Source organism: Anneissia japonica, unplaced genomic scaffold, assembly GCF_011630105.1.
Source record: "Anneissia japonica isolate Jap-2015-1 unplaced genomic scaffold, ASM1163010v1 scaffold2999_len715162_cov194, whole genome shotgun sequence".
Classification (NCBI taxonomy): Eukaryota; Metazoa; Echinodermata; class Crinoidea; order Comatulida; family Comatulidae; genus Anneissia; species Anneissia japonica.
The window spans coordinates 166475-191801 of record NW_022754077.1 but is presented as its reverse complement, the minus strand read 5'-3'; the positions used below and the strand labels follow the sequence as shown (position 1 = coordinate 191801).

Here is a 25327-nt window from a genome sequence, read left to right as displayed (position 1 = left end):
TAGGCCCAGTGTATACAATAGCTCGTGTGCTCTATAAAGAACCCAGTACATCCTTCGAGACGAGTAGGGGGTTACCCCGGTGTACTGGAACAGACAGCCCCTGTGGTGGACGACGAGAGTTGCTGGTACCAGGTTACCGGGTAGCAAAGACACGAAGGGACCCTTAGGGGCGAAGAAAGTCATTGGTCGAGTTCCTAGTCCACATTTCAAGCGCCCTGAGCATCTTACATTAGATGGATATGTGCGCTATATAAAACTACACTATTATTATTATTATTATTATTATTAAATTAGTGCTTTGTTAAAACCACCTCCAAAAATACAACATGCCAATTTTAGTGATACAATAGCACTTGCAAGATGTGACCTTTAAAAAAAAAAAAAAAAACAAGATTGTTTGAAAAGTATACCGGTTCAAGCACTCACACATGCTGAGGAGTCACTGTACATTATGCTGAGGAGTCACAATTTATTCACTTAAACTTTGCTGAATGTCCCAATTCACAGTCTATCTCCCTAGAGAGTGTCTTGCATGCTTATAGCTAAATAAAAGTTTGTTTTATTTAAGCTATTTTCAGGGAAATTAAATGAAAAGGTTATTAAAAGACATAATAACTATTTATACTATTAACAATGAATTAAAATTATTGAATAAGGTTTGTAAAATACTTGGGTCCTAAATAATAAATAATATTTAAGATTTTCTATACTTTAGTTACTAAAATAGTAATTATACATGAATACTGTGTACATCTTACCCTTTTAGTGCTTACTGCCACCCTAATATACTTTAGTTACTAAAATAATAATTATATAGATGTATAGTGTGTACATCTTAACCCTTTAGTGCTTACTGCCACCCTAATATCAAGAAAAAAAAAAAACCTCAAAAAAGTTAATTTAATGCAAGCACATAATATAAAGCCCTGTAGACTATCAAATTTTATTTGACAAAAACATGTGACATGCCTAAATATGGTCATGATGCCATCACACCATCACCATATATAGGCATATCATGACCATATATGGGCACACAACTTTCAACAATTCACAAATAAGGAAAAGAAATAGTTTCCAATGATTGACACCCATTTTACTATGAAAAAATTAAATACATAAATTTAAAAAATATTAAATCAGCTACCTAAAATTGAAAAAATAACATACAATTTTGTTTTTTTTCTATTTTCAGTTGAGAACTTTACAAATGAAGCAATGGTGTTCTTCTTTTCATGTTTACATTGGTGGCAGCATACTAAACAGCAAATAAAAAGTTAATACAAATATGAAAAAAAAATATGAAACATCCCCTCACATGTAGAGGCAGCATGTCTATCTGCATTAATATAAATTAAACATCAGGTACGTGTAGACACTTTGCTGTTGGATACGATTCAAATTCAATTTTTTTTATAATTAAAAATGTCAAATCTTTTTTTGTATAGAAGAAACCTTCAAATACAAAATGATTTCAAATAGTCCCTATTTCATTTAACGTTTGTTTTTACGAGTCAACAAAAACATGTTTTCAATGTGAATGAAATTTGTCAACTTTTTAAATTGTTAAATAACACAGAATTAGAAATTAGTTTTCCTTTGTCAATACATTCCAGTCACAAATACAAAATAAAACTTTAAAAACCACTGTACAGTGTAAACGTACAGGCCTTATTAGGCCTAATTCAACAGGATAAGAAATGAAACAGCATCATTTGCATCATAAGTTGAATGATAGGGCAAGAACTTTTTTTTATAGCCTTGTTTCGCTAAGTTATTTTTTTTTAAATCGTCAGAAGAGGGTGGAAAAAAAATAAAATAAATTTTCTTTTTCTTATTTAGCCAATAAGTTTTGCAAAAAATATCCAGATGGAGGAGAAAATAAGAATAAAATTTTATTGGTGAATGTAAACAGTGTAGTAGTGGGATGTTGAGATGCTTTAAATTTATATAATTAGGAAGAAATATGCATATCTTATTTTGGGGAGATTTCAAGGCAGCGGCAGGCATAATAATAATACGGCGAGTCAAATGGCCGAGCGGTTAGCAGGGGCGCAGCAAGCTACAGTCATTATATCAGCACTGGTTCGAACGGCACACTCGCCTATGGTTCTCGGATAAGGACTATAAACCATAGGCCCAGTGTATACAGTGGCTCGTGTGCACTATAAAGAACCCAGTACATCCTTCGAGACGAGTAGGGGAATACCCCGGTGTACTGGAACAGACAGCCCCTGTGGTGGATGACGATAGTTGCTGGTACCAGGTTACCGGGTAACATAGACACGAAGGGACCCTTAGGGCGAAGAAAGTCATTGATCGAGTTCCTAGTCCACATACGCCCTTAGCATCTTATGTTAAAAGGTATATGGCGCTATATAAAAATACACTATTATAATATTATCATTATTAATAACAATTTTTAAAAACTTCTATATTTTACGAAATTCCCATTTTTTTTTTTGGAAGCAGGTGCGTTAATTGGCCAAAAATAAAATTTTATTTTTATTCTAAATCTTCATTATTGGCAGGCGGTGGATTCGCTAAACAAGGTGCAAAAGTTAAACAAATAAATAAGAAAATCAAGTCACATTCATACCTGGAATTAAATTACTCGTGTTGTGTAACCAAATTTCAAATTGTGTCTGTTGACCAATAAATATATCTCGTATCTTGTAATAACATTAAGACAATTTTGAGATATATGTAGACAAAATAATTTGATATCTACCAGTTTTTTTCATACAATATATCAATAAAATATATCAGTCCTGGTAAATTATATGTAAGTTATAGTTATATTGAGATTAAATTATCTAGCCACTTGCACCTGTTTCAATATTGTGGAAATTATTATCGCATATATCTCAGTGGATTGGATAGGATTTCTATGAGATATGAAATACAACAAGGATTACCCACGTAAGTCTGAAAACAACCTTCTACCTTTTCCAAAGAGCATAGCTGTGTTTAATGTGTACATGAACCAGTGGCAGATCCAGGATTTGAAAAGGGGAGGGGGGGAAGGGGAGTTTCAAGATATTTCTTGAAAAAACCCAAAAAGAAAGCGGGGAGGAGGGGTCTAGGGAAAATTTTGATTCCTAGATGGCTGGAAATGAGACTTAAGTTCTTCAAAATTCAATTTTCCTCTCTTGAAAAAGGTCAGGTAATTTTATCTCTTCCTACACAGTAGAGAGAAAAAAATTCAAAGACATAGGCAATATATTATTGTATTCCAACAATATTAAATAGTTTGAATAGTTGGATACGTAGTCTTTCTTCCATGGATCAATGAACCGATAGGCATGAATAATGCACTTTCGCACATATATTCGAACCAAAAATAATATTTTTAATTTTATTAATATTGAATGCTAGTTGAGCTAAGCCTAGTTTGTCCAATCTGCCAACCTATGCCTGGGTAGGTTAGAATGCCTTTTGTAAACCAGGACCCAGTAGTATTTTGTTATGTTTCTTCACAGAGGGAGTTTGCACCCTTGCACCCCTAACAGGGGCTCTTCCCTGAGACTCTACCTCAGTTGGCACATTCACGTCCCCTCTTTCTTACTGGGCTGGATCTGCCCCTGCAAAACACGATGCACCGTTGAAACTTCAGCTCTGAAAACAGAGGGGTTATTTTAGTGGTGAATTTGACAGTACACTGAGAGACAATCCCCAAGTGTGCACTATGCTCTTTAATGTGTACATAGGCCTTATTGCACATAGGGACAACGGCTTATCTCATCCTAAAGATGGTTCACTGTTGAATCTTGCATTATAGCCCTCTAGCTGAAACACAAGGGAAGCAGTGAATGGGATTGAACCAGAGACCTAGCTTCCGTAAAGATGTCCACAGTTGTCTACATACACACACATACGTGGCTACCACTATTTTAGCTGACCGAGCTAAGATGCTCCAAATGCATCAATAATTTTGACATACTGTTAAACAAAACAATCATGTTTCTTGTGACCACATAGAAAAGTTACCTACGCACAAGAGCTAGCCATACTTAAAAATCATATTAAAATGAAAAAACAATAAAACACCAGTATTATCACTATGCTGCTACATCGACATATTTCTATGTAACACAGTATAGTGAAACCATGGTGAAACTATTATATACTGAAAAATATTCAGTACAACACAGCTTTATTGTACAGGACTCGAAGGAATAAGGAATCATTGGAGACAGCGAAATCTAATTTTTTCCCTAACAAAATCCAGGCTTGGACAGCTGTCTATTACAGGACATATATTTTTCCCAAAATGGTTTATCGTTTGACATATTTATCACCACAAGGGCAAACATTGTACACATACACCAAAGAGTCTCGAGATAAGGCGTTTTATTTTTAAGCACCCAATTCCCTTAGCGTGAATGCGTCAACATGCGTTACGAGATAACAACAAATTCTTAAGGGAAAACTCAGAAAATCCCATTTAAAAGGTAGCTCTTATGTGGCGATTTGGTTTCATATTCATTGTCATTGGGGTGTCTCATTATTTTACTACAATTGTAAAAAAATTGTTTATACTTTCTCATCCTGATCACCAAATTTTGGCCTGGTTTGTAAATTTTTTAAATTGATTAAAATATCCAGGTTTACATAACAAATTTGAAAGAAAACATTTTTGGTATGTTTATCTAATTATCAATGAGACAAAACAGTGTGATCATCCTTCCGTGGCTCATTCAAACTGTGGAAGCAGCCTTGGATGCAACACTGAAAATGGTAACAAGCAGTGGCCTGGTGCGATGTTCTCTCAGTAGCTTAAGGTTCGAAACCCCATGGGAACATAATTCACAAGACATTAAACAAACAAGAAGTGCATCCATCAATACAAAGACAAACCAATTAGGCAAAAATTATGTGGAACTATTAAATATGTAATGAAATAATACAAAAAAATGTGTTTTTATGTTGTGCAGATGCTGGAGGTGACTATGTTGCTACCGATGGCGCCGCCATAAATTCCCCGATGGGGGGTCCAAGGTCCTCAAGAAAAGTCTAAATTCCCTGACGGTGTTCTACACCCACTTGAGACTAGACAATTTTTAAAAAATAGGCACCTCCAAATGCTAAAAAATGACATTCTCAGACTGTAAAAGATTAATTTAAAAATATACATTACCATAGCAATGCGTTTCTTGCAAAAAAAAAGTGGTAAATCATAGGTGTCGAAGGGTATGTTATACGCATATGGATGCAGCAAGCATTCACCAACATACTGCGGCCAAATCATACTGTGAAACGACACACAGTCTGTGTTTGCGCTAATTAACAATAAATTTTAATTATGAATAATTAGTGGAGCTTTTAATTAAAAACAGAATGATAAATAAAAACACCAATAGCTTGAATTAGATCTTATATAAAAAATTTAAACTTTACAAATAATGTAAATTAATAATTGAAATTTAAAAATTATAAATCAAAGTGTAAATATCTTCTAACAAAATTATAATCATGTCCTAATTTTGTTTGAAAATAACTTGCAAAAAGAGAAACTGAATATGAATTCAAACAAATTGGTGGACAATTCAGTAAATACCTTGGCAATTACACTTCCAAACTTTAATTCCAGTAAATGATTCATAACACTTCTACACTATAAAAATAAAGTAAATGTTACATACTAATTATAATAAATATACGTATTATAACATATTACAATTGGAGCCTTTATTGATTTATATAAATAATACAACTTCATTAATAATTTATACACAATTTGTGAAGAAATTAATTTTTGAAAAAACTGTCCTGTCATACACCCCTAGTGACTCATCTAATCAGTAACTATAGGATGAGTGAAAAAAACTTTGGGAGGAAATTATATAAAGCCAGCCAATTTTATGACCAATCAAAGTATGAAGTCATTCTGTCGTAATCAACGCTACGATCATTGATGGATAGACACAAGTGCAGGACGGGGAAAAAAAATCACATCGATGACTCCTGCCTTGCAGCTTATCTCGACTCGCACATTACCGCATACTTTGATAAACACAAGGCCAAAGTAACACTTTTCCTGTACTAATATGCCAAATATTAATTTTGACCATTAAAAATGTCTGCTTTTTATACAAACTGCCGAAGCAGCCTTTATCTCAAAAGTAAGATTGTGTATCGGAGAGAAAAATCACATCAGCCGTGTAAACAAGTCATTTAAGTTGAATCAAGGAGGGTATCACTTCCGAACTGTAAGTGGTTACAGCTGATCAAGTCTCATGTTTATTCATAATGCTATTTAAATATTCATGAATTTTCCTTGCAATACCTGAAAAAAAGTTTTAATGTGGTGATGAAAATTTTTATTTGTGAATCCTTCGTTCCCAGAGTGTAACAGCTTTTAACATAAATGTTAAAAGATAAAGTATGATAATAATGATGATGATGATGAAAATGAAAATGTTGTTTCTGTGCTTTGGTTACTCTTGTAATGTTTTAATGGTTGTTGTTTGATATCTCTTTTATATTGTACCAGTAATTATTATATTTTACTGTATTTGATCATTGTTTTAATATTTTTACTGTCAATTGTATATTAATGCGAGTAATGAATTTCCTACTTTGGAGCAATAAAGTTTATCTTATGTTATCTTGATCAAGTCTCAAGTTTATTCATTAATGCTATTTAAATATTCATGAATTTTTATTGCTTAAATAACTAGAAAGTTTTAAAGTGATGATGAAAATCTATATTTGTGAAATGTTTTTCAAAATAATTGATGGAGCTGATAAACTTAAACAATAAACTAAATAATTTGAATTACCTACTTATCAAATGTATGTAAACTGAACAACAGAATTATAACATATTTTTCTCACCATTAAGATATAATACACATTAGGCTTTTTTTATATTGGTGAGATGACATCTTAAAATCCCAGAGTTCAGAGAGGATCCAATATTTATTATTAACTGTTTGAACGAAATTTTTAAATTTGCAGTACCCGCTGCTACATGGGGATCGGATTCAACACTAGTCACTAAGCGCAAGCTTAGTAGTCTGGTGGTTATGGCGCCAGGCTAGTGATCTGGAGGTCGTGGGTTCGATTCTCAACAAAACACGACATTTTTTTCATAAGTATTTGGGAACATGCTGAGTATTCGGTACGATAATACGTCAAGTAGAGAAAAACATCTCTCCTAAAACTAAATAAAGTTATGAATTAATTTATTTAATTCATTTTTTTCTTGGGAAACTAGTCATTAAGACATTGTTACTGTATTTCCTCCCACGGCCTTCTTATTTTTGGCTTATTTATAGAAAAATGTAAATCTTTCCTAACAAGGGCACAATTTATAATGCCAACAAAAAACACAGCTGAAAAACAGTTCAATAAATAAACACATAATGTTCTTGACACTTGAAAGAAAAAACAGAGCCAAAAAAACTTAAGTAAATGACATTTTAAATAGGTTACGGGGTCAATCATACTCACGCAATTTAACTAGATGGTGATGTACTTGTTGGCTGTAACACAAAATAACAGACTTTAAACTGACCTATGGTATTAGGTCAAACTTGGCATGGAAAAAATGAACACTTGGTTTTTACTTTGACAGCTGCAAAATGTGGGTGGACAAAAACAAACCTCCGCAGAAGAGAGGACTTACTCAACATTGATACCACTTAATAGTTACCATTTATAAGTAAGAGTAAGGCTCAAAAGTACTACTCAAAGGTACTACTCTAATGTACTAATACTCAAACGTACCACTTAAATATAGCAAACAATGGATCACTCAAGTGGTAATTATGTTGTTATATTTTAGTTTAAAAAATATCAACTTAATATATCAACTTAATTTTGAAAAGTTGATCGAAACTTGTTATGCTCTTACTAAATAGGAACAATAAAAAAAAGAAATACAAGATTACCATGATTCTTGCATGAAGTTCATCACGACAGAAATACTAAAGAGAAATACATGGAATGTTATATATGAATTGTGTGTTTATATTACTCATTATTCGATTCTGAACGAGTTGGCAGTTTCAGATTTTACATTCTAAGAAGAATGCTCCATCATTACAGAATTTCACTGACCTATTGAGACCTGAAATTTTCACATGGATCGCACCACTTTATTCTTCTTCCAGCTCGGGCCACTGCCCTTAGATTTTCCTCTGCCTAGATGGTCTAAAATGACAACTCATATCATGTTTTTACTCCTACTTGTTCACTTACTTTATGGAACTGTCAGTTATACAACCAGTTTAAGCAAGTCTTCTTTGATCAATTATATTAAAACATTAATAAATGATAGCAAACTAGAAAACACAATCAGAATTTGAGTACCAGGCATCAGATTGAAGAAATTGGAAGACTGCCAAGAAAAACATTAAAGGTTAACATTTTTTTTTTCAATATGGAAAAGGACCTTAACAATAAATATCACTATTGGTTTCTTCAAATTCTCAAGTTCAAACAAGTTCTAATCGTGTTAAGCATAATAAGCTATTAGACAGCGCTATGTGCTGTTCTAAATTTTTTCATTTTCTGTTTGGTTTCTTTTTCGACGCTGAAATAATTGGCACGTCAGGTTTCAATTGGTTGAGGGCCAAAATTAGGTTGCAGTTCATCCAGAAGAACCCAGTCATAGGTCCTTGATTAAACAAATTCCTTGGGTGTCTGCCTATTGTCTTCCATCCTATTATTTCTGCGACTTCGCAAGATCAAGTAAAAGGAAGTTCATTTAGCACGGAGCGTCTTTTAACAGGTGCCGTTAATGCAACATCTGCGAAGCCAATTTCTGGAGAACATCTGGTTTTCTGTCAGTTAAGCATCTCATGTTTCTAATACCATTGACACATTTATATTTATGCTAGTTGGGAAAACGATTATCGAATTGAAAACATTCAATTTTGATCCATAATGCAAGAAACAGTTACAAACAAAAAAAAAGAAATTGCTTTTGATACTTTTTATTAATGCATTTCAACAATAATGTAACATACTTTTTTTCAATAAGATATACTAATTATATCCCATAATGCATAGTATTTAAACAGTGAAGGCATAGAGAAGTGAATCGTTTGTTTTCCTCTGAATATTACAAGATTAGCTGGCCACAAAAATCATTCATACAGTGTTCTCCCAATTGAAATATTTTTACTGCTAAATTTGTCAATATAGATCCAGCTACGCATACGCAACGTGGGGTATTGCCACTTTTACGTGGAGTTCAATGGCTTCAAAAAACAATAATACATAATCATAGCCTAAGCCTGGTAGAATGATGTTTGTTTATTGAAAGAAGGCCAGCCTAGGATACCTAGGCCTAATAAGTGCTTTTTTTATTCTAGCAACACACAATTTTTACTGGTTGATCAGTTATTTTTACTGGTAACGGCTTAGGGAAAACACTGAAATACAGTATACAGTATTCAAAAAAAAAAAAATTCATTAAATTATAATTCAACAATAAAAACCTTAAAGATTATCATTTGAAAAATACTGACTACATACTCCAGTCACAATATAAAAATCATTATTTTTATATTGTGTACTCTTTCGGGAAGAAGAGAAAGGGGGTAAGTCAACAAGGAGGCGTACGTATCGTACTTTAAACAAAAAGAACAATGAATGTCTTTTCAGGCTAAAGTAGCATTTACGGTAGTACAATAAATGATTATAATAGAATTATTTGATACTGTCTCATAAAGACTTTATCCATTGACTTTAAGTTACTCCATTCATTTTGAAATGCATCAACGTTCAGATTAAGTATAAGCTTAGAGTTTTATTTGTTACACCATTATAAATAACGTGCGTGGAAATGAGAGCATATGGGCCATGTTAGATCACGGATAAATTTATATCAAATTTCTTTAAGTGGCTGATAAACCCCCTTTGTCTTTGTAGTATGTACAATAACCCAGAAACATCCTGTCAAGAATCAAGTTAATTGCAGTTCCGTCACTGCTACATCAAGGCTAACAATGTCGGTTTCCGAGACTACCTCAAGCAAGGATTATCTACATATAGAGTAAGGTAATTAAACTCGATTGCACTCGTGTGGCTCGTAAATAAGGGGGAAATGAAATTGTGGGTGACAATTTCTCATAATATGAGGTACTGATACATACCGTAGACATCCAGCTAGTAATTACGAAATTTGTTAATTATTTTTTACATTTATTGCTAGATAACATCATGCACGTGATGAAATCAACATGATTAAAATGGCAAATGAAGAGAATGCATATCAGAACTTCTACATGGTGTTCTTGAAATTTGGAGACAAAGCTTGCATATGAGGTTATATAGTGTTATAGACTACGGAATTAAACTAATGAATTTAGAATTTTTAAAATATAAATGTTATATAACTTAAAGAGAAAACATAAAAAAAGACAAAGGGTCATGGAATAAAAAACATATGAACTTCATACTAAAAATAACCATATGAGTATAAATTGGAAAGGCTCAGTAGGCGTATAACACATTTTCATTTTACATTTTTCCATCATGTTTGCTGTCGACCATGCAACAAATTACCCTTATTCTGCAACTCTAAAAATAACTTTGTTATAAAAGATTAAAACTCTCACATATGATTTTCTTATTAATTTTTTTTTTACCAGATGTTAAAATAGAGAAGATGGGATTGCACAATTATACACAAGTACCAGATGTTCATTCCGGCCAACAAGGAAGGAGATGTTAAGGCAGGAAATGATCCTCAGCTTAAGAAACTATCATAGGGCAAGAGTTATGAAAGAAGTGTTTCTGGGAAACTTGTTTAGTATATACCGGGAGGTGGGATGGACTGGCTATCTGATCTGGGCCCTACTTGAGGAAATCCCAAGTTAGGCCTAACATCTAAAGATGAATATGTGGTTAATACCATGGGGAATAAACTGGCCTTCATCATACTGGCCCAGATAGGGCCCACATCTGATATCTCAATATATTAGAGTTAGATTTCCTTTATATAAATGGAGGAAACAATGCATAATCTCTTATCTTGCACTTAGAACAAGTGTTGCCAACAATTTTTTTTTTTATAATAATTATTAAAAAGATCTATCTAGCAGAGGTATTACTACTAGGGTACTCAAGGTTCCGTAACTTTTTCTGTTTATAAATCTTGTGGGATTTGTTATGGTGATGAACAAAAATCAAAAATAGTGAACTCAGGACGCTATGAATAAAAGCTATCCTGGTATGGCTTATTGAAGCTCTTTTTCAATTTCGCATATTTTTTTCTTGTTTAAAACATGAATGATATGCCTTTAAATAAAAAAAAATATATAGTTAGGAAAATGGAAGGCACACGTCCACTGCACCCTGCTTCCACTGGATGTGTCTGTAGTTGGTCCAGAGATTGTAGTTTGGGCTTAAGGTCGGGCTTTTGTTTTTCTCACCATGCATTTCGTTCGAGTCCTTGGACAAGGCATATAATAACATCCATCACTGACACTCTCCACCAATACATGGATACAATACCAACGCTGATTTTATCTGCTTATGGAAATGTGTCACTCCTAGAAACCGAGGAGGCATTTCTTCCACAGGTGCTTCTTCCAATGACAGGGAATAGTAATGTAAAGTGAGAGAGAGTTTAATGCAATATGCGTTAATTAATCATGTTCTGACATTGTACGTTTCACCAGTGGCATAACAAAAAGGCCTAGGGCCCTAACTTTATAGCACCCTAATACCATGGGGGCTAGGTCCAGGTACAGACCAGTGGGCCACAAGGGAAGCCCCCACTTTGGCTTTTTTGACATTTTAAGGATATATTTTTTAGATGTTCTGCTCATTTAAAGGCCATGTTCAAACGATTTGGAGTAAAATTAAATATACCAGTACCTATAAATATCTCAGGGGCAAATTAAGGTCTGGGCCCTTAGCTTTAACTAGTGAGAACTCATAGATATACGTCACTGCGTTTTCACAAGGAACAACAGTACAGCACACAGAATGGTCTTAATGAATAAAATAGGCCTACTTTACAAAGACCTTATCTAAATGCCAATAAAATAGAAAACTTTACAGAAATTTTGTTCTTATTTTTACATACCTTTCAAACATAGATTATCATTATCGTACAGCAGTATACACTGTACTGGAAGGAAGGTAAAAGTGGCCCCGGAAAAAACTGCCCCTAAAAAAAAGGTCCCAGAAAAAATCCCCTGGTAAAAATGACTCCAAACGACAGGTAGGTACTACTGTACTGTATTATAGAGGGTATTACATAGTCACACCATCATAAGGTACAGATATGATTTTTTGGATTTTATTTTAGTTTTTTGAAATAAAAATATCATTTGACATTACCTCAGCCTCAAGTTGTTCTTATTTTGTTCTTAATTTTTAAGCAATTTCAGCCTCAGTGTTCTTATAAAAAAAAAGTGTAAAAGTGTATTTATGATTATTTGAGCTAGGATAAAACCATTCACCGACTAGCACTTTTTTCTGCTACTAATGGTCATGTTTTCTTAGGAAATCACTTCAAATGAATACTTCACAGTGAGTACACATCATTCTGGCTTCTGTACTTTATTATCTTGTTGCAGAAAACAGATTCACTAGGAACAATGTAAATGGTACAGCACACAGAATGGTAAAAAATGTAATGTACAGTGTACTAAGTACAAAAAACTCATTTAAATGCCAATAAAATAGAAAACATGACAGAAACTATGTTATAAGAATCCTCAGTACTTATTATTATTTTAGCTTTTTTATATAGAATATAAAACCATTCACTGACTAGCACTGCTTCAAAGGAAGCCATGGTATCAATAAATAAAAGAATAATAAAAAAGAAATAATTTACATATTTATTATTAATATTATCACAATATTTAAAAGTTAACTCAATCTATTGAAGTACTAATAATAAATTCTTCAATATAAAAGAAAAACTATCAGACATCTAAACTTGAAATAGTCAACAACCTAGTTCACAGACCGCCATGGATATCATCACTTAAAGGTAACTGTACTTTATATTAGGGTACAGTAGTGGCAGAGATGATAACTTGCACTTTATAGTAGGACAGTAGCAGAGACATCCCATATGAATGATGATATGATAACCTTGTATCCATGACATCACCACTTCTTTATCTATTCACAAGCCATGATGATTTCATCTGCTATTTGCAAAGCAGAGATATGGAGAAATAATAAATAATACAATGTTTCTAAATACATCTCCCTCCCCTCCCCCACCCCCAGGGTGCAGAGTATGATTTAAAACCCCTTGTATTTTTGTAATACTGCTGTAGTTAGCAGCGGCCCTGCCGTACATATCAAACCAATCAACCCTACTGTAACAGTATTCAGTAATCCAAAGGGAGTCTCTCTTCCAAAGTATTTCCACGGTCCAATCAATGCCATAGCCAGAATTGTCAAACAGTGCGAGACACTATCAGGGTGGAGCCATGTTACATGTAAATTCAAATAATAGGCCTATGGACCAATTTTCTTAAAAGTGGACTGATTTCACACAAAAAATTTGAAAACTCTGGATCCCGTTTCCAAAAAGTAGACTCATTTTGTGCATACAACTTAAGTTGGACCCATTTTTTTTAATGTGGACCCATTATTTGTATATATAATGTGGACCCAATAGAAAAATTGTGTGGGACTATCTCAATTGTCCCAATAGCTGGCTATGAAATTGGGTCCAGTGCTGCTTAACTTTGGTGATCTGACAAGGATCCGAGCCTCTGGTAAAAATGTTAAATTGCTCTTTTTAAAGGATCAAATAAGTGATTATTAATATTTAAGGTCCAATAAGAAATGGAACAAAACAAATGTTTCATTGGTTTCAGTCAATAGAAGTATGAGCCTATATAATGCAATGAATAATAATAGGAAATTTATTATTCAGTGTTAATTGGTATTAAAAATAGCTAGTATCCAATAGAATAATATGTAACTTAAGTAGGCCTAAAGACAACAATCGAATTATTTCATATTTATTAAGTTTATTGGCTCTACAGTCACTAAAATAGAGTATCCAATTAATTTAATTTGTTATTACTTACTATCCATAACCTTATTATATAAACCTAAAAATAAAATTCAACCCTCACTGCTGCAATTAATTTCATTGAAATAACACTGATGAGTAAACACAATACTAAATTGCACTGTGATGATATTTATCACTAAAGCTTTAGCGTGAACGATAAAATTTTTTAAAAATCAGACAAAATATTTTTGATCGGTTAAATCGAATAAGTGTAAGTAATTAACAAATTGAAATATTTTTAGAACTGTTGGCTGTGACTTGTATTATACAAGGCTGAGTAAAGTAAAGTTCAACTTGGCTTGTACTTTTACCATCCTTGGACTTAACAAGCTCAAAACCATTCAGTCTTCTATGTAATAACTGTCCAAGGCCGCTAACGGACATATCCAGCCAAGAATCTGACAGAAAACACATTCGGTAAATAGGGAAAAATAAACTGTGCGCACTTTAGCTATAGGCCCTAATCAATTCAATGTGTTATCGCTTGCTCTGCAGATTATTAATTCACATTACTTAGAAATACTAATGACGTATACAAATCAATATTAATAACGATAAATTCATTATCTGTATGTTACAACAGTTAAGGTATAATTGAATTTGACTGTTGTTGCCAAAACTCGGCTACCAAGAAGACAAATGAAGCGATTCATTTAATTGTTTTATTGCTACCGCGCATCTCGTTACCCCTCTATTTTAATCAATTGCATCTGAAAGTTGAATTTTACAAAACAATCAAACTATTTGGGTTTAATCTAAATGGCCTTTATTTATAAATTTGCCACATATTTTTAAAACTAATGGGAATTTAGAAACAACAAGTTGGATAATTCAATCAATAAATATTATGTAAACTAACAAAAACAGGAATTTAACAAAGAATGAAAACAAAAACAGATCAAGTTCCATTGGGGCTTGTACCCAAGACCTTTTGCATACACAGAAAATTCCATACAACTAAACCATGAAAGTGCCAGTAGCCTTTTCTTTTGTTTACCTCCTACCAAGTAATGGAATAGCACTTATACCTACATGGACTATTCCTGATCAATGAAATCAGAAAATTGCATGCTTTGTTCTCAAATTTTATTTCATTGATACCACTTAATACTTTAATACTTCATACTAAAAATAATTTCAAACAATACTATGTTAAAATTATTTAATAATACTAAAAATATTTAGTATTTTAAATGTAATATTTCAATGCTTTATATTAGTACAGTAATTCAAATAGCAACATATACAAAGTCCTGGAGAGCTGGCTACGAAATTCACTGAATATTTGTAGGTAAACTTGAAAATACCTGACAAATTTTAGATGAAAACTTTGTAAAAATAGCTTAATCTGGTTTTTATTTCAAGCTATGAAAACGCCAATTGTTGGTGGCACTATACCAACATTAGAATGATCGTTCCATTTGCGTTGGCAGGTACAAGAATTTCTTTTGATACGATTAGCAAATGACGTTCGGGTATGTATCATTAGACTTTGAGAAATACCTATCAGGAGGAGCCAGCAGTACGCCACTGATGTGTCAAACGGTAATAATCTAGGCCTTGGCAAAGTTATAATAGCCAAAAGATGTAGGATACAGATTCTTCCGTGAGAAATAGATTGATCTGCTATTGGCTGGAGAAGGAAGCTTTCAACAATAATCAGAAGCTACCATTTAGAGGCACCTAGAGGTGTCATATCCTTGAAAATATTAGCACTTATCAACTAATGATGCTGATAGGTAGGCCTCGGCGGTATGGACTCGCATTAACTTCAAAGCTAGCCTGTCATTTCAGTAGTACTTATGAAGTGTACTGAATTACTGCAATCACACCCTGGGCTTACTGGGCCTATAAGCTATATAGATAAATATATAAAGCTAGTATCTGAAATCAAGCTATGAACCTCAACTAGGAGGTGGGCTTATTTATACTCATTAATGGACTTGCACTCCAAATAAAAGTTAATTGGAACTTATTCTTTGAACAATCTATTTATTAAAGTTTTGTTATTCTTTGAACAATCTATTAAGTATTAAAATACTTGAGCTTAGCAAATTTGTACCCATGTCTCTTATAACCATATCCAGGATAACATTAAGTAGGTCATATTGTCTTTATTGTTATTTTTATTCTTAGAACTGTTAACTTTCTTTGTGCTGTACTGGTAAATCCTACAGGTATATGGTTATTGTTTTGATTGCACATAATCATTGGATTTATTGAAATATACACGGTACACGCAATTATCACTAAAGACTAAATGGCTTACAGGACTCAAATTACCAAAATTTATCAAGGCTGTGTTTAAATGAATGAAGGAAAAAATACATCTAAAATCGTAACTGAATTAAGGAGATTGTTATGACAGTAAAATGTTACATTTACTTTTACATTTTATTTTTATTGAGATACATATTTATCAAGATATAAAACTATACAATCCAAAAATTAACTTAGGGTACAATTATACATTGATCAGGATTATTATTTTATAAACTTCTTGCATTCTTACCTAGCAAGTGCCCCGCAACTTAAATGTTCTATAAAGCAATTAAGTCCTTTTTTTGAGGTGTAGGCCTGGTTTCCACAAAATCGCTACGAGCCATCACCAGCAGCTTTTGGAGCAGCTAATTGGTTAGGTCGAATAGGGGAAACGTCTATATTAAGTAGTGTAGCGATTGCTATAGCAACAGTGCAGCAATGTTATTGAAACCAGGCTTTAGGGAGTGAAGTTGTTTTTAGCCACGAGAAAATATCCTGGTGTCTCAGGATTCGAACCCAGGATCATGGTATTGCAAGACAAGCATCTTAACCATTAAGCAACAGCTCCATGAACATCTACCATTAAATTGAAAAAGAAAAAAGCAATATAAAAATAACTATTTGAGATCTCACACTGGAAATCTAGTTCAAGGCTAACTGTTGAAAAAAGTAACCAAGGTTGTGGTAACCAAGCTGCTAGAATTATAAATTTTTAAGTAAATAATGTTTACAGAAATTCTTTATCATATCCCCATTGATTATAATCATACTGGTACTCAATAAGTATTTTAAAGTGATCCTTCTATATTATAGTAGTAGTATTAGACAACAGACTTTCATGGGATGATCATGTTTTTATTTATGTTGTTTATTCACGGTATAATAAAAAACACCAAAACAGACAGCCCGTAGGCTAAAATCATTGGTTTACAATATAAAAATGCAGGCAAAATATTACTCAAATGGTTCAAAACAATACAAAAATATAAATTGAGAATGATCTAAATTCCTAATCCAAAGTAAAACTCGATGTTCATTTGTATTTTTTTAACCAACTTAAAGAAACTAATTTGCCTTTGTGGAGTGTTGCAAAATATCCCAGAACTCCTCTAGCCTATGTCCGTGGCTTTTTTTATTATCCTTCCCTTATTATCCCCTTCATTATACCATTTGTGTTATTCTTTCTTCTTCCTTTTATTCATTATCACTTACATCATTTTACATTATTTCCTCCCATTCATTATCCTTTAATCATTAATTCCCATTAACCTCTTCCCACTATCAATTTCCCATTATCCCTATCCCAATATCCTTTTCCCAATATCATTTTCCCAATATCCGTTTCCCAATATCCCTTTCCCAATATGCATTTTGCATTAACCTTTTCCCATTACCCACTTAAAATTATCCTGTTCCACTAACTATCCCATTATATCTTTGCTTTTATCCATTTCCTATATTTTTTTACAATCATCTTCTTTCTATTCTATTCCTTTTGATCACATCTTTCTCATTATTCCATTTTCATTCTCCTTTCCATTATCCTTTTTCCATTATCATTTTTCCATTCCAATATTGTTTTCCTCCTATTTTTTTCACATACTATTTTCCCATTATCTATTAATGCTTCACTGTCCCTTAACCAATATCTCTTATCCAATTATCTCTCTCCCATTATCCGTTTGCTCATACAGTATACGATTATCCATTTTTTTTTTTCAACAACTTTGTCATGTTATTGTCAATAATGTTAGTAAGTGCAACATTTTTTTTAAATACTGTTATTATTACCATTTGCAAATTACTTTTTAGCCAAATACAGTAACTTTGTTACTGTTCTTCCTGTAACCAATTGTGTATACTCAAGCGACGGAAATGAAGCACACATGTCTAAGATCAAAACAACGTTCTTATAAATTACTACAAGCGTGTATATCTTTAGTTCATTAACAAAATACTCCCTCTAGCGTATCACACACTCACCTTGCCAATGGACTTTGTTCCGAGTCAGAAACGCTAGATTCTAAGTACAGTATATCGTTGAAAGTTCATTTCAGTTTTTGGTTTCTGGCTGAGCAGTCAATAATAATTATTGCAGTTGCCAATTTCAAGTATAAATTAGTTCTTCAGATTGCGCAACGACATCTGTTGAATCAACTCAATGTCATCCGCGCTAGGAGTCACGGTCACATGATCAAGATTTTTTATGAACCTGTAAATATAGATAAGACTCGAGATTATTTCCTTTAAAAAAATCATGGGCAGTTCAGGAAACATGTGTTATCGATGATAAATCTCATCAAGACTTAGGATAGTGAGTTCTAGGTGGTGACAAATGTAAAGCATACATCAATATTATGGGAAACATTTTTTTAGCATAGTATTATTAGGAGGCTTGATTTCAGCAACAACATTCTCATGCAAAAAAAACTATTCTAAATCATTGCAACAGGATACGGAATAAATTACCACTAATTAACAGAATGTTATCCAGTAACATGCCACACAAAAACAGCAAGTTAAAACCAAGGGGAATCAGAGGAATTACGCAGCAGTTCTCCAAGAAAATACGTGGAATGCACAGGAAAGAGTAAGAAACATAAAATTGATGTTTCTGGCTAGAGGTAGTTTCTTTTACGTCTCTCAATAGCATGTGTAATACACAAAGCAGGTGGCGTTGTATTTTATGAATTCAAAGTAGAAACAGTTGTCCACGGAACTATGTAATTCAATTTCAGTTTGACTTGGAAATTAAATCCTGATGTAGAAACGAAAAAAAAAAAGGCAGAAAAAAATATGCGTGACTGAATTCCGTGACTTGCATAATTTGACAAATTTTAAAGGAATCAATTCTAAAGAACATCAACATGTAAATGGAAAAAAAAATTTATCACAAATTTTCCGTTTTTCCCAGGGAAAATATAATGTGCAGTTTGGAACCAGAAAGTACCGATTTTGAGCTATTTTGATACATATTTCAAAGTTCATTCAAAACAAGCTGATAACAAAATTTTACTTTGGCAGGATTGGAGAATTTTTCTTTGTACCACTGTCTGTATAAAATGTCTCTAGCACCAAATGTTATCTGAACATGCACAATGCCTCCGACGACGGGCGATTGCACATCTTTTCCAGCAGGCTCTCTCATATCAAAATAATTATATTACTAAACGTTTATACATTCCATTTAAATGTTTATACATTCCATACAGGCTATATACAAATCCAAAAATATTTTTATTATATAATCTTACTTTAAAAAAATGATTTGAACACAGAAGTTGAAATAAGCCGTACAGTAGAACCACTATTAAGGGGACACCTTCAGGACAAAAAAAAAATCCCCTTAACAAGGATGTCCCCTGAATAGGGATTAAGATACACTTTCCCTCATTTCATAGAAACAAAAGTGTGCCCTTTAAGGAAGACGTCCCCTTAATATGGGTATCACAAATGAGGGATTCTACTGTACTTGTGTTGAGATATATAATATTGATAGTGATATCAGGTCATTTCTGAGTTTGTGATACAAGTTTACACCATATAAAATCTAATTGTGGTTTAATTAAACACAAATGAGGGATTCTACTGTACTTGTGTTGAGATATATAATATTGATAGTGATAACAGGTCATTTCTGAGTTTGTGATACAAGTTTACACCATATAAAATCTAATTGTGGTTTAATTAAAGAGGAGAAAATGAGGCAGCCCAAAAAATGTGTAAGGAGACAATTTTTTTTCTAAATTTATTATGCCTAAATATAAACATTACATGTGCATTAAAATTACATTATAATAATCATGCAAATGAGGATATGAGCATTCTTGGGTGAACACTGTTATCAAATAGCAATTCAATTCTGCTCAAAGCATGGAAAACCATAGAGGGAGACAAACATTATTTTTTAAATGAAATGGTAAATATCAACGTTGAATCACTTGCAGGATCTCTGATCTCTAATACCATCATTATGCAATTTCTGGGCCAAAATTTTCACTGATTGGTGGTAGGCTACAAACTATAACGGTAAGTGCAGTCTGTGACCCCACGAAGGCAACATTGTTGCAGTCCGCACAAATAAATTTTTTAAACCCCATATTGTGCAGCCCTCCTACCATCTTATGCTAAAAAACCCCTTATTTTTATGTACTGTTTGGCCTTGCGGCAATCATCTATCATGTATTGTATTTGTAAAAAGTAATATTAAAATTGAGCATAAAACAGAGTGTATGGATGCAAGCCATTGTGTAAAGTATTTTACTTCCGCGGATGATGCATCAAAATCTTGCTAAAACATGCGTGGAAAATCGCCAAAAAAATATTATTATTAAGATATAGACCAAGGCATAATTTTCAGCAAAAATCTGCGTGGAAATCTGCCTTTATTTCCCTTGCAGTTTTCTGTGCAAATTTGAGCTGGTTTTTGAGGTATCATCCGCGCAATTAAAAAAGGCTGTGGCTATGCTTATGTTGAAGTGTTTGAAATCCCAACGTGCTAATTGGTCGACTTGGCTTTACACTAACCTTAAAAATAACTCTCACTATCCTACTGCATAACACCTTGTGTAAGCATATCCACTTTGATTAAGTAACATTACAGTAAGTGTTATTTAAATAAATTCACTCTGCCCTCCGACCCATTATGACCACCCCTGGTATAAATATAACTTTGGCCAAGCTAGACCTTGGCCCTAGCCTTTTTTGGTGAGGTAAACGTAACACAAACACGATGCCTGCGACCTGACTACTAGTGGTCCTAGGCTAGGCCTAGATAAAGTAGGCTAGATAGACGTCACACACGCTAGGCTAGCCTGCTGCTGCTGTCATTTCAATGAAAATAAAAATAAAAAAACACTGGAAATGGCATGCAAAGAATGATTTACTTATAATATCACAGGCTGTGACACAACTTTAGAAGTTATATAATGATCACCTTCGTGTTTTAGGTAACTTCAAGAATCATGTGCATGATGTGTTGCGATTGTAACGTAAGTGAAAATCACATCACTCAAAACAACGCAATCAGACCTTCCTCTTATCTTCTTGTTTGCGGAATTGCTGAATACTGTATGCGCATGACAGCAGAGAGGAGACGATATTGGGACCGGGGAGGTGGCCAGAAAAACATTCATGATTGGGTGTCAGGAAAGTTTTTTTTCCAGTAGAAGTATTGAGGGCGCTCGATAGAAAAAAGTTCAGATCAGGGGGTATTCACAAAATATACAACGCCCTGAATCAACACAAGTTCATCGGCGTGCAATAACTTTATATAACAATTTACAAACTGAATTTTCTGATAATGCTCACAACAATTTTGTAACTTTCTTAACTCATTGTGCATAAATATTGGTTAATATAATGTCGTGGAGGATTTCAGTTTCATTCCTACTTTATCTAATAGGAATTTTATCATATTTAAAATTTGCAATTAACCTTTCAAACATAAAACTTACAAAAACTGAATATTTGTTATTTTATGTTTTATGTCAGACAGATTTTAACTAATACTGTTCTGGCCTAAATTATGGAATTACTTTATTGAAAACACTAATCAACTCAAATTTTCCAAGCACTGTTTGTAGGTCATAATGTTTTGTCACGTTGGGATCAACAAAGATATAGTTTTGTTCCTATAACAAGAAAATATTATTGTACGGTATTTTCCTTTGTGACTGTTTAAAAAATCAAAATAATGTAATATAAACGTCAGTATAACACTACTTGTAATTCATAGTTTGGAAAATTGAATGCATGTCCAGATAAAAATAAAAGTAACGTACATTGTTATAGCGCCATCAGTGTCCTTCGGTTGTTTTGCCAGAGATAGGGTTTGTGCCGGTACCAGATAGATGAAGCATCGTAGAGAGCAGGTCTTAAAGCATTCTGCAGGGGTATGATTTTTTTTTATGGGGTTTTGGGTTATGATTATTCTTAATTTATTTTGTGTTTCTTGTCATCTGGTTGTTTTCATTCTTACTTTAACTGCCCCTCTAATTCAGTATTGGTGTTAGGGCTATTCCTGTGAATTAATAACGGTATTTGTTGAATAAATAAATAATTTGAAAGAGAGTTCATTAAAATAATAACTCACCGAATTCATGTTGTACGATGTAGTATGATTGATAGGGTTGTTCTGAGGAAACTCAATGTTTTTAAAAGCCTATTATATACATATAATTAACTAAGAAGTATAAACGCTATTGGAGAATCGCCTCTAGACCCCTTGAATTCCTAAAATAGAAGTACTTTCTACGACTTTAAAATAGTATATCTCATTAAAGAATCCATTTGGAGAAAAATTCATCTCTTTTTGAGTCAACTAATTTATTGTGTTTCTGCACTCTGGCGTCATGTTGATACTAAAACGTTTACAGGCTAGGAACTGAATCTCATAAATTTAATTTCGGTTAATTGGTTAGAATATCAACACTATGAAGTCTGTGATTTGGTTTGCAGAATGATATATGACTTCTTTTTTTTTTTTGGAACGTCAAAATAGATGGACGTTCACTGCAATACGTGAAGATGCGCGTAGGCACATGGTTGGCATAGAAGCACGCAGGTGAAATTAAAAATTAAGCATACGTTAAATTATATCGATTTAATTAGCGACCGTAAGTTATTGGTTAAGTGACCATCATTCATGATTGCTTTAGAAATCATTATGAATTTAATTGGCACGAAAAATCTTAATTGCGATCACGTGACATGTTCCACTCGTCTTCTTTCCAGAACGTTTTCGTTTTGTTCGGGAATGGATCGCCCAATGAGATCATCTCAAAGACAAGTTGCCTGTCGATATATGCGACATACTTTGTGATGAGGTATTGCGTCGCTAAAACACAATATGAAAACGTAATTTTACATGACACATCTCATCATGAATGCACACAGCAACCTGACAGAGAATTGAATCCGTTAATGTTTAATAAAGCCGCGGCAAGTAGGAGATCAAGTAGCCGATGTAACATCACTTAATGTAGACCTAGGCCTGTTGGGCATGTTACACGCCTTGCGCATTCAGACATCACAACATCTTAAGCTCCTCGATTTCATTCATTGTTTTCGTTAATTAGCTTCACGGTCCACTTTCAGTGATTTATTATATGTCAATGATTACTATGCGCAGCACATTACGTTTTTAGATACATAGATTCGTGCAGGATGCCTACCGTATATTAAGATTCTGTTGGCAATTTAGAGTATTGAATCAAATTTCTCAGACATGTATATTTCAATAAGTCGACTACAGCCGACACGATCGTCTCAAAGCGCTAGTTTTTGCGTCAAAGGGATTCGATATGTTGATGATAATTCATCTATGGTTGGTATAATGTAGACAATTTTAAATCTTTTGTTCCAACATAATAATTCTTATTTACTGTGGAAGTAAAATTGAAACTTCTGACGCATTTGCGTGCGTTTTAAACGCATGGTTCATGTTCAGTCACTTTTATAGGAGGCGCTGTGGATAACAACTTTTTGGAAAAGATAACACAGCCGCAAATTATCAAACAGTGGCTCAAAGTTTTTCACATTAAGAGAGGGCGACAGATTTACCTAAACTTTCAAATTTCTATAAACGACGGATCCTCAATTTGAAGGCCATTTTCATTGGATCCTTCATAAAAACTCTTCGAAAATACAGTAAATGCATTTTTACATATCATTACAGTTGCTCCGCTCTGTCAAGTAAAATATATCACAGTCTGTCTAAACGCAACGTGTGATAAATAATTCTAATAGCATTCGTTACATTTCAAATATTATTTATGATTAATTGAAGTGACATGGCGTACCGGTATATATAATATTGTGTGATTCTATGACCTGGGATTGACTGTTATATAGCCACGAAAGCAAGTCTCGATTTCCGAAATTACATTGACGAATTAGTGTTAGAAGCCTAACCGAAGGCTGCTGGTGGATCGATAATCTGACGAGATTGGAAACGCCTCCCCTGTTGAAAAAAACATTGATCACAATCATCCCACCGCGGAAAGTGTTGGCTCATTTCTCGAGATCTTTTTAGTGGTACATCCGAACTTGCGCTGTAAATCCAATGAAGCGTATCATACAAGCGATATGTAAACAACCCACAGACACGCATATACGTATACAGAATTAGTGCGGAATAAAGGTTTATTCCCTTGACTATTCGATGACCGATCGATGAAATAGTGTCGACCTAAGCAACTTGTGGTGTATCGATATGTAAGTGCTACAAGATGCGAACAAGCACCGATACTTGATGTTTGGATGAGTATAAGACGCGAGATAAAAAGAGGAGTACGACAACAACCGCGACGAGAGCGGCCAGCCAGCCTCCATCGCATCGCCGTTCTCTTCGTCTTCATTGTCTTCATCATCGATGAACATTAATCTTCTCGTTCTTAGGTCTACGCTCGTTCATCGTTACGTATTTCACAATCCAAGAATGGTTGATTCTAATATCTTGTGGATTTCAAAATACCGACGATGAACCCACCGAGTTGGCTGTTGCCCGTGTACATGCTCTTATTACCTCTTCTTGTCCCGTACACCTTCAGCTACGAAATCCGTAAGTACGATTTCCAGCAGTATTTTTTTATATAAATGCCTATTTTGGATGTTTTTATTTCATTAACAAAAAGAAATCGAGTATGTATGTTCAAATCTTTCCTGCCTGAACTTTGCGTATCAATAGTAATTATATTAAGGGAAATTGAAATGTAAATGTTTCATTGTAGGAATATATATGTATTTAATATGCAAAGCATTGTGGCTTATTCGAGTATAGCTTATACTCTGCTCTGTTTAATAGTTAAGAGTCAGAAATGCTGCAAAACAATGTACGATTTGAAAATGTCATTTAACGGTGGAAAGGCTATACATTAACAGTGAATACTATACCATGATCGCCTACAACATTAACATTGACAAACGCATATTGCGTTACAAGAGTGAAACATCATCTACTGAACCCGAATTCGTCAATATGATATCTGTGAGAATGCATCAAGTTCATATACCGGTATATAGGCCTATATATATACTGTCTCTTATACA

General features: G+C 33.5%; 1 protein-coding gene and 1 long non-coding RNA gene across 3 annotated transcripts in view; one reads left to right on the top strand and one right to left on the bottom strand.

Moving 5' to 3' along the window:
• Positions 1 to 305: 305 nt before the first annotated feature.
• Positions 306 to 21347, bottom strand: LOC117123078. 2 transcript variants are annotated; one of them, XR_004447798.1, is made up of 3 exons: positions 21213 to 21347; positions 18260 to 18488; positions 306 to 367 (listed from the first exon to the last, which is right to left on the bottom strand). It is a non-coding gene; the product is annotated as an uncharacterized LOC117123078 (long non-coding RNA). The 2 variants fall into 2 exon arrangements; XR_004447799.1 differs by lacking the exon at positions 306 to 367 and adding an exon at positions 15954 to 16852.
• A 2932-nt stretch (positions 21348 to 24279) lies between these two features.
• Positions 24280 to 25327, top strand: part of LOC117123061 — a 21997-nt gene continuing 20949 nt past the window's right edge. The window contains exon 1 of the mRNA XM_033268883.1: positions 24280 to 24839. Coding sequence (XP_033124774.1) covers positions 24758 to 24839 — 82 coding nt within the window. The 5' untranslated portion in view covers positions 24280 to 24757. The remainder of the gene's footprint in view (positions 24840 to 25327) is intronic.